This window comes from Palaemon carinicauda, chromosome 1 (genome assembly GCF_036898095.1).
Source record: "Palaemon carinicauda isolate YSFRI2023 chromosome 1, ASM3689809v2, whole genome shotgun sequence".
Taxonomy (NCBI): Eukaryota; Metazoa; Arthropoda; class Malacostraca; order Decapoda; family Palaemonidae; genus Palaemon; species Palaemon carinicauda.
The window spans coordinates 55,078,322-55,090,821 of NC_090725.1; the positions used below are offsets into that span (position 1 = coordinate 55,078,322).

The 12,500-nt window shown below is 31.3% G+C and overlaps 1 protein-coding gene across 1 annotated transcript in view; it reads left to right on the forward strand.

The window, feature by feature from the left end:
* Positions 1 to 12,500, forward strand: part of LOC137643678 (von Willebrand factor A domain-containing protein 7-like) — a 67,860-nt gene that overhangs the window by 30,811 nt on the left and 24,549 nt on the right. Inside the window, exon 12 of the mRNA XM_068376414.1 lies at positions 12,050 to 12,179. Coding sequence (XP_068232515.1) covers positions 12,050 to 12,179 — 130 coding nt within the window. The remainder of the gene's footprint in view (positions 1 to 12,049; positions 12,180 to 12,500) is intronic.

Here is a 12,500-nt window from a genome sequence, read left to right on the forward strand (position 1 = left end):
ATTTTTTTTAGTTTTTCCTATAAGTTGTGGCTTTAAGTAAAGTCTTTGTAAACCGTGAAAGTCAACTTTGTGATGTTTATATGAGAATAGAGATGAGAATGCTGAGTTAGATTATGGGAATAATATTGTTTAAAACATTTTAAAATGGTGAAATAAGATTGACAGGCGTAGGAAAGATTACAGAGAGGATAAGAGTGCCATGATAGATGGTAAGGGCACGTGGTGAGGATGGATCGTTGGGAAGGAATGAGGACGGCTTAGGAGGAACCAGTTTTAAGGGTGGAGGGAGATCGAGGAGCAAGCAGAGAATTGGATGGCAAGATAAGGTGATAAAGGGTCCGCAGAGAAGTTTGGTGGCAAAGGGTGCCTTTGATAGAAAGCATTACAAAATGAGCATTAGGCAACTGACCCCTTAATGTAGGGGTAACGTGGGAAAGAAGCATAGCAGATGTGAGGGAAGGCAACATATGCTGGATTAGAGAGGGGTGATTCGTAATTATTGCACATGCAATAAAAACTGCTGTATTTTTTAATATTTCACATTTGGAATTCTGTGGTAGAAAAATAGTAGATGTATACTTCCCTACGTATATTCAGTCACCCTTTTTTTAATTTGTTACTTTTATACTAAATTAGAATAAATGAGAATTTACTCAGTGTAGGAATAGAGTAATTGGGAATTGATAGGCCGAGGAGAGATTTGGTAAGTGAAAAATTAAAAAAAGAAAAGGTTATTGGAAAATCCTAAATTGTTTTTATTACCGATTATCAAGGGTTTGTTCTGTAAAATAATAATCTTACATACAATATTATCTGTAACCAGTGATATTGCATAAAACTGCCTTTACAAGTTTTTCTTTTTTTATATGTAAGATGCCACTATGTCGTCTTATACAGTCCTTGAATCTATTTCTATGTGTTTATGATTCTATGAATAAACACCCTCTCTTAGATTAGAATATGAATAACAGTAATCATTTATTTTTATGACCACGGGAAAGAAAAACAATCTAAAACAAAATCAATTTTATTCATTGAATTCATCTCAAAACTGTGCAATGTTTTATCCACATATCCTAATTCAAGTATCGTTTCTTTTATAAAGATATCTAGAAAAATGATGATATCTATCTTTTCTAACTTTTGATTTGGCAATGGAGTTTAAGTACATTTGGTTGATATCAGATTTTATCTAGCTTTTACAGTATAGGAGTTGAGTCAGTTTTGAAAACAGAGTAAAATCATTTCTGAAGCTAGCTAGTATTTCACTCAACACTGGGAATGTAATATGGAATCTCAGAACATAATCAAACTGAATGTTATTTTAAAAATTTATCTTCATATGATAAGCTTATAACTGCAAAGCTCTTCGTATTTATAAGCAGGGCCATTACTCTTCTATATATTTTTTTGCGACAATGTTCTGTTCGAAAGTGTTCATGTTTGCTTTTAATCAGTGACATCGTAAACAATTCATTGTTCCTAACTAGTTTCAGGCAGATTGGTGTTTGTGCGTAAAAAAAGAAATATTGTTCATTGAAATGTCGTTTGTTTATCATTTGAAACGTTATCAACTGTTTACGTTCTCCCATGAAGTTCGAGCCAGTGATGTTTGTTTAGTATAAAAATGTAGAATATATTCATTTTATATTGGAACCAATGTTTTCATTTCATGCGGAAGATTGTTTATGTATTAAGGTCTATTCAAGGCAGTTGAAGCGTCATGAAAAACATACAAGAATAATTTGATAGTAATTTCCCTTTTATTTTTGTGAAGTCTTTCTAAACTCTAACAACGAAAAAAGAAAAATTTAGACCAAACTACAGAATTCTTTTTCTCTTTTTTATTTTATGACGGGGATTTAGTATTGTCTGTTTGACAAAAACAAATATGAACTCAGGTAAAGGATTCAAATTTCTCTCTCTCTCTCTCTCTCTCTCTCTCTCTCTCTCTCTCTCTCTCTCTCTCTCTCTCTCTCTCTCTCTCTCTCTCTGGTTTATCAAACGATTATAAGTGGTGGGTAAAATTCTAAGTCTCTGATGGGAGTTGAGGCAGTATCTCCCATTGTGTATACAATTATATTTGACTTACAAGTACTGAAAGAAATGGAATCCTTTACATGATATAGTATTTTGAAACCTGACATGCTCACCCTTGCAAGTCGAATTTCATAATGTCAATCAGCATGGTCATAAATAGCAACTCTTTCGATTGTTGGAGATCCTTACAGAAAGTCGTATTGTCGTCAGACATATGTAAGAATGAGGTCATACTCCTCCGGTAGGACACGTGTAGCTCTAGACCATTTTTAGCTTTGAAACGTGATTGTATTGACAGTTTAAAGGATTATGGGCTGATAATGAATAGAAAGGCATGACAATGCCTTAGAGACTGGCCTTATATACATATCGTCACCGCCCGAGCCCCTCTCCACTCAAGTCAGGACCAGGGAGGCACAGGCAATGGCTGCTGAAGTCAGCAGGTAGATATATAGGCTCCCCATCCTTAGCTCACAAGGATGGTTAGGCTGCAGACACTAAAGGAAACCATCGAATGTGAGCGGGACTCAAACCCCTGGCAGGAAAGTTTCCAATAAGCCACCACAACACTGCAGAGAATGCAGATTATTTTTTAACCAATAGTTGTGATGCTTTTATTTATATATCTTTTTTTTTTTTTTTGGTAACTGAAGATGAGACTGACTTCCTTGACAGGGCTTATAGAGATGTTCTTATTGATAATATGACAAAGGATCTTTTCCTAGTGATGAGTAATCCGATATGCCCTATAATATGTTCATCCTTTGGGACCTGTTTTTATCTTCCATATGGTATTCATGGTTATTTTACAACTACTTTACCCTCTTCTTGATGACGCACTGCCTATCGGTATTTGCATTTTCACTATTAACGAGGTCTTGTCATTTTTACCAAGCTCTAACGGTTGTGGAGGCCTGGTGGTAGCGTCCTTGCCTTGTGATTGCCAGACTGTGGTTCGAGTCCCGCTCAAACTCGTTAGTTCCTTTAGTCACTGCAACTACGCCATCCTTGTGAGCAAAGAATAGGGGGTTCTTGGGGAGCCTATAGGCCTATCTGCTGAGTCATCAGCAGCCATTGCCTGGCCTTCCTTGGTCCTAGCTTGTGTGGAGAGGGGGCTTGGGCGATGATGATATTTAATATGGTCAGTCTCTAGGGCATTGTCCTACTTGATAGGGCAATGTCACTCTCCCTTGCCTCTATCATTCATGAGCGGTCTTTAAACCTTTAAAACTTTGTACATGTGACCACCGCAAGGATGGCAAGTAAAGGATTCCCCGGTGTATTCGGACATGCAGTAGGCAGACAAGATACCTTTTTGGGGCTTTCACTAAACAAGGTTTATAGTTTTAACATAGACTTATAAACTTACTCTGAAACTCCGTTTTTCCTTGGGTCACAGGTGGTCTAAGAAGGGCAGCTAGTCATTACTGAGCTCATAGGTCATGTTGATCCAATATACTACAATAGAGATTCTAAGGATAACTGATTGCAATAACTCCTAAGATATGCAAACAAAGGTATATATATACTAAAGTCAGTGGAGGACATCCTTTTTTATGTGAATGCAGGTTCTTTTATGCTTCACATATAGCTAGTAGCAAAACGGACTTCTAGAGGTAAGCCCATTGAAGCAGTAACTTGTTACGCATTTAAGTACCCATGTTAAGTCCTGATATTGAGAAAATACTTCCAGGTTTCCTAATAATCTATTTTTAAGAAGACCCTATTTGCCTAGATTACCTGGAAATAGGGTAAGGAATCTCTCTTTAATTATGCTTAATATCTGACCCTCATACTCGTAAGTTGCAATTGTAGATTATACTAAACTGTCTGTGAGAGAGAAGGAAGTAGAAAAGAGAGACTACACTTAGACACATTTTCCTTACTGCTGCTTATCTAATGATCCTTCACAGGCACATATAAACCCTACTAGTTGCATTTTATTAATTCACCCTTTGATGATAAAAGAGAGAAATCTAAAGGGATGTCGAGATTAAAAGAAAAGTATAATGCTCAGGATCTGACTTTGAAATATGCAATGAAATTATAAGAAAAATAGAAAAATAAAGATTAAAATCATTAAGGATTTATTTTGAAATAAACCAATGAATAATTGGAACATCATTCGGCAAGGGGATATCAGGCAAACTTTACCTTGAGTAAGAAGCCCGTAAAAGTAAAATTCAGATAGAAGGTTGAGGATACTTGTAATCTCAAGAAGGAGCTCCATGATTATCTGGCTGAATAACATGATTCTAGAGGAAAATGTATGCTTGCTCCAATGAAGCATAAATGGCCACGAATTCTTTACAGAACTGTACACTTATTCTTATGAACCTCAGCCATCAATGCTACATCAAATACTTAAAGAAAATAGAGTTTTCCATAGGAAAATTATATATCTTGGCCATACAAACTACCCCAGAACGGGAAATAAGACACCTGCCCATAAAAATTAACTGTGACTACGTACAACAGTGCAATTCTTCAGCGTATGTCTGATTATATACAGAACATGAATGATAAGAGCATGGTCAGAACCAGTTAAACTCTCCCATTAGAGCTCATTATTAAAGCAAAAAGATAAGAGATAATTCTTAGGGTTCCATGATAATCAGGAACCTTTTAAAAGCAGCTAAAAGGCTCAAGAACCAGAACGGCATATCTCTAGAGAGAGCTGACAAGACTGTCACTTTCATCATTATCTACACCGTGGAGGACTATAACAACTGGTTACCATCATTGTTTATAAAACCACGTTCACCTGAATAAAAAGAAATCCTGTCAAAAAGAATACAATTAAAATAAGACAGAAATGGCCTCTGGTAAAATAGGACTTCAAATTCTGGTATATCTATAGTAATATCAGAAACCCTTTAAACTTGTATTATTGTTACATGAATTATGAGCTAGATCCCCACACTCATATATCAAATTAACACAAATTTGCTCTCTTAAATTAGCAAGGGATTTCTTTTAGGGTCCCTAGGGAATAACCCCTTAAGAAATAAAGGCATCCTTGGATATTAAGTACATTTAGGGTATTGTCTACCTAGTCGATAATGTCTGTGACCCATCATTCATGGATTGAGCAAAGAAACTGTGAATTCATATGTAAATTTAAGCATAGCTTATTATAACAGATTACATTTATTGAGAGAAATGCAAAAAACAGTTGAAAGAAAACAAAATGGGCCTTATTGGGGAAAACTGTTCATCACTCTTGGAGAAAAGCAGTCTCCAAATGCTCTAAAATTTTCAAAGAACTTTTTTACGGCTTTCTAATATCGTTGATTCTTGTGCAGTACCATCTGATGCGTTCATAAGCCTTGAGTGTCTTGTCAAAATTTCTTATGAGTATTTAAAGAATAAGTAAACTACATGATATTTGATAGAAAATGTAAAAATAAACAGAAACTAAGAATAAAGAAATGCCGAAACTTTAAAAGCAAAACTGTCACTGAACAAAATCGAAAAAAAAAAAATTAGGAAAGAAAATAACATCAAAACACAAAAAAGAAAAAAAATAAATAAATAAAAGTAGGAAACCCATGAATTTAAGGGTATTACGAATACCAGTAGCATACAAAATATATCACAATGGATGAAAAAATCTTGTGGTGATTAGTAAAATTAGGGAAGTAGATATATCAATAAATAATCCTAAGACACAGAAACCTGAATAAGTAAAATAAGAAATAAATAGAAATAACCTTATGACCTCTCCCATCGAAGTTGGAAGGAGGTTATGTTTTAACCCCTGTTTGTGTGTTTGTGTTTGTATGTTAGTTTGGGAACAGCTTCCTGGTCACAATCTTAATCTTTGAGCAATGAAACTTGAAGAGAGTAACTGCTATGTAAAAAGCTAGAAATGAATAGATTTTGGAAGGTCAAGGTCAAAGGGGCAAGGTCCGGTCAAATAAGATATCCGATTCGAGTAATCAGCCATAAGTTTGGACGTCGTTGTCACAGAGACTTCAAACTTGATTCATATTTGAATGTATAAAAATCAACGCCAATTAATACAAGCTGTTAAGGTCAAAGGTCAAGGTCAGCAAAAGGTCGAGAAATAAGCTACCGCGGCGGTTGTTTGCGCTCTATTGATTGCCCCTCTAGTTTTATTTTATTTCATTTTATTTTCACAGAAATGCAGGTAAACCGCTCTCAGTCACGTTCACCAATAAATTATTCATATGATATTGATTAAATCTATAATTTTTTTTATTATGGAATTTTGCAATATCAGTGAAATGTAAATGACACGTTTCATAAAGACCACTGAGCCAGCTCCCAACCCAAGAGGAAATTAGATTAATCAGTGGTTGAATTATTAGGCTCAAAAAAGGTTCAAATTTTTACGACCGCTTTTGAATGAGAGCTTTAATGAAGGCAGGGCATCATGAATAGGGCGTGAAAAAGTGATATTCATATCTGTTTATAAAAGCAAATGTTTGAGCTTATTAAATGGATTCCCAGTTTTGTTCCTGGAGCCCAGCAACGTAACAACACGGGCTCACACATTCAAACACACACACACACACACACACACACACACACACACACACACACATATATATATATATATATATATATATATATATATATATATATATATATATATATATATATATATATATATATATATATATGTATGTATGTATGTATGTATGTATATATATGTATATATATTTATATATATGCAGTATATATATACTCATATGTTACATATATATATATATATATATATATATATATATATATATATATATATATATATATATATATATATATATATGAATATATATACATCAATATACATATATACTTATATATATATATATATATATATATATATATATATATATATATATATATATATATATATTTATATATTTATGTATATATATATATATATATATATATATATATATATATACATATATATATAAATTTATATTCTCATGCACACACACACACACACACATATATATATATATATATATATATATATATATATATATATATATATATATATATATATATATATATATATATATATATATATATATATATGGTACTTGGGCAGGTTACTTTACTATCATAATGAAAAGATGATATCGTTGTGGCGTCCTAGAATCTGAACTCCAGATAGTTTCCAGGTTAGTGGGAAAACTGCACTTAGATTTTTATATTTATTGTTTCGCGTCGACTCGTGTTTCAAGTCACTTTTTTCTTCCTTTTTTATCCGTAGACATACTATCTTTTATTCCTAGATGCCAATAAGATATCATGAATTCATTGTTTATATACAATGAATCTTGAGTTGGTGAGGTATTTCCCAATGATATTAACTGCTACATATATCCATTAAGATTCTCCAGATGTTCATCCATAACCCATATTTGTTGTCTCTGCGTTTCATTGAACATTATCTTAGTCTTTCTCATATTTATTTTCTATCCTATATTATTGCGCTCTTTATTCAAATTGTCTAGCATCTTTTACAATTTTTCTTATGATTCACAAAACTGAACTACGTCTTCTGCAAATCTTATTTTGGTGAGGTATTCCCATTAATATTAACTGCTACACTTTCCCAATCTTAATTTTTAAATACTTCTTGATATGATGCAAATAATTTAGGAGATGGTGTCTCCCCGTCTAGCCACTTTCGCTACGGGAATCTGCTCACTATCTTTATGTAGTTTAAGGATTGCTATACTTCCTGTAGAGATCTCTTCAAGTGTTCTAACATGATACTCATCTATTTCTTATCTCCAAAGGGTTTTCATTATTACTAAAGTTTTGACACAATCAAAAGGTTTCTCATAGTCTATAAATTCCATATATAAATTTATACACGCACACACTTACATATATATATATATATATATATATATATATATATATATATATATATATATATATATATATATATATATATATGTGTGTGTGTGTGTGTGTGTGTGTGTGTGTATATATAAATATATATAAATATATACATATGATTGCATACATATAAATACATACACTGCACACACACACACACACACACACACACACATATATATATATATATATATATATATATATATATATATATATATATATATATTATTAAATGCTAAGCTACAACCCTAGTTGGAAAAGCAGGATGCTATAAGCCCAGGGGACCCAACAGGGAAAATAGTCCAGTGAGGAAAGGAAATAAGGAAATAAGGAAAAATAGAACATTTTAAGAATAGTAACAATACTAAAATAAATATTTCCTATTTAAACTATAAAAACTTTAACAGAACAAGAGGAAGAGAAACTAGATAGAAAAGTGTGCCCAAGTGTACCCTCAAGCAAGAGAACTCTAACCCAAGGCAGTGTAAGACCATGGTACAGAGGCTATGGCACTACCCAAGAATAGAGAACAATGGTTTGATTTTGGAGTGTCCTTCTCCTAGAAGAGCTGCTTACCATAGCTAAAGAGTCTCTTCTACCCTTACCAAGAGGAAAGTAGCCACTGAACAATTACAGTGCAGTAGTTAACCCCTTGGGTGAAGAAGAATTGTCTAGTAATCACAGTGTTGTCAGGTGTATGAGGACAGAGGAGAATCTGTAAAGGATAGGCCAGACTATTCGGTGTCTGTGTAGGCAAAGGGAAAGAACCGTAACCAGAGAGAAGGGTCCTATGTAGTACTGTCTGGCCAGTCAAAGGACCCCATAACTCTCTAGCGGTAGTATCTCAACGGGCGGCTGGTGCCCAGGCCAAGCTACTACCTATATATATATATATATATATATATATATATATATATATATATATATATATATATATATATATATATATATATATATATATATATATATATATATGAATTTTGAAGCAATCGAAAAATGTTTTGCCATGACACAGTTTATATGTTATCATAAATGTTTTTTTTCTACTTATTGCCCTTTTACTATTTTCTTCTGGTCTTTTTTAGAGTTTGATCAATTTAGTATTAAATACCAATCTGTATTTTTTTTAATGAAATGGGGGATGATTATAAAGAAAATAACTTTAGTCATGCTCCCTATATTACTCTCTCTCTCTCTCTCTCTCTCTCTCTCTCTCTCTCTCTCTCTCTCTCTCTCTCTCTCTCTCTCTCTCTCTCTCTCTCTCAGATATCGCAAATATCCTGAAGTATATATTATGATGAGCCGTAAAGATTTTGGGTACACTCCCTACCATACTTTAGGATCCAAGGATAAATAATGATGATGGATGAAGGATGATGAAAGATGAAAAATTACGTGTAGCGAGTATTTATAACCAAACAGCTTCCTCCTCAATTCATCACTCTTGACAGAGGAGAAAGCATGAAAATGCTGCACGCAACGAGCGACCTGCTTTCCGGAGAAGAGGAAATATAGTTTATGCTCTATTGAAGGGAATGATGATGGAGAAGGAAGGTTTCGGCTAAAGAGTCACGTTATGAGGAGATATCAGAGAGGTGTATATAGACATCCATCCATACTCACATACATATCTGTATCGTAACTTTTATGTGTATAATCATAATATGTATACCGGCTATACTGTATATATATATATATATATATATATATATATATATATATATATATATATATATATAGATAGATAGATAGATAGATAGATAGATAGATAGATAGATAGATATATATATATATATATATATATATATATATATATATATATATATATATATATATATATATATATATATACATGTATATATAATATATATGTGTGTGTGTATTTATGTCGTATAACCAGTATACATAGTTTGATTATATACATATAATATAGTATACATAAGTGCATATATATATATATATATATATATATATATATATATATATATATATATATATATATATATATATATATATGTGTGTGTGTGTGTGTGTGTGTATGTATGTCTGTCTGTATATAAATATATATATATATATATATATATATATATATATATGTTTATATTTATATATATATATATATATATATATATATATATATATATATATATATATATATGTTTATATGTATATATATATATATATATATATATATATATATATATATTTATATATTTATACACACACACACATATACATATATATATATATATATATATATATATATATATATATATATATATATATATATATATATATATATATATATATATATATATATGTCGTATAGCTATTGTACCAAGTTTGATTATATACATAAAATATAGTATAGACAATTGTATATTTATATATATGTATATATATATATATATATATATATATATATATATATATATATATATATATATAGATAGATAGATAGATAGATAGATAGATAGATAGATAGATAGATAGATAGATATAGTGTATATATTTATATATATATATATATATATATATATATATGTGTGTGTGTGTGTGTGTGTATCCAAATAAGCCATATATTTTGATACATTAATGTCTGGTTTCTATTACTGACCTCGGGAACAGAGCCCCATGAGGAACCACTCAAAGACAATAGCTTCTGACCGGCCATGAATCGAACCCCGGTCCAGGAAAATTGTAAATGGTTAAAAGCTCATGTTGTTTATCCTACTTATGCTATTTTAACATTTACTCTCCGTTCATGTGTTCATAACCAAATTATCTACTGTGAAAATCCGTAGTTTTTGTCTTGCAAACTAATGATGCTGTAACTATGTTTTTCCAGATGTGTATTCTTATGCGAAAATAAACTATCAGTGCTTTTCAAAATATTAGCCTGTAATGAATGGCCTTTACTTACAGTTTTTCCTTGTAAATGAATGATGATGTAACTACAGTATGTATGCCCAGTTGTGTATTCTTATACAATACTCCTATAAAAGGAAAATTCATAGTCAGTGTATTTCAGAATATCAGCTAACTACCGATATGAAAAGCTTTTAATGACTGGCATTTACTTCAACTTGTTGGTACTACTAGACGGCTGATTATTAACCCTTATCTCTCGCGCTCCCTTTTTTTTTCTTGAATAATCTTTACCTCGAAAGTACAGAAAATATCTCTAAGTGCTGTGAACATTAAATTTACTGTTACGTTTAAAAGAAATAGATCAGTTTTACATAATAGAGATTTTATTATAGTCAATTGCAGCATGACATTAGCCACTGTAGGATCAAACTACCGTTGTTATTGGTGAAATGATGCCTTGAGAGTTAAGTGTCAAGGATAAGTTATGGCAAAATGGATTCTTAACATTTTAGGAAACACAGAATCCACACCATAACTGAAAAATTAAGTTTCTAGAAGGTTTACCTTCCTTGCAAGGCTTAGAATTATTCAATGGGTTTGCCGTTCAACTCCCTATTACAGGGGAATCATAGCTAAGTATACACACACACACACACACACACACACACATATATATATATATATATATATATATATATATATATATATATATATATATATATATATATATATATATATATATATAGACATATATATATATATATATATATATATATATATATATATATATATATATTATATAGATACATATATATATATATATATATATATATATATATATATATATATATATATATATATATATATATATATATATATATTTCCAAAATACAGCAAGTTTAGTTAAAACTAAAAGAAATTTGATTTAGGGTTTAATTTTAATAACAGATAAGCCATTAGATAGACAATAGCTAAGAACTACAGTAGGGGGTTGATAATGTATTAAGAAAATACAAACTTTAATAAAAGTACAGTGCCAACTGAAGGATACGAAGGGAAATATTAATGAACCAACAGTTTTTCATATATGATTATATATTTAGTTGTAAATTACCAAATAAAAACTTATAAAGTAAATTCTATCCCCACAACAGCGAAATAAAAAGTAGTAACAGTTTTGCCTACCTGATTATATATTCAATAATGATATAACCTAATAAAACTTTAACACTAAATTCTTTTATTCCAGGTTGACATCATAATCCTCAAAAATATAACTGGAAATCAACAAATCAATATTCCAATTGATGATTCAGTCTTCGACTTTGAACTCCGTGTGACAGGAGTTTTAACACATGGGAAATTAACAGACCCGACAGGTGAGCCATTGTAGACTCATAGATTGAGAATGATGTTATAGATGTTTCTTTATTTGACATTTTCAGCCCGAGGTAGCAATTTTCATAAAAAGCTGAGTTATGAAAGATTAAAGTTACTGACAATAAAATTTATATTATAAAAAAACTAGTGTACCCGAACCGTCAAAAATTGTCTAAATATTTACATAGATATGCATACACAAACATGCACAGGCACACACACACACACAGATTCAACCATTCCCATGCCGTTCCAATTTCGTTATTACAACCTGATCCTTCGTCAATTTGTGGGAAAGTGTGGTTTACTAGTGTACACTC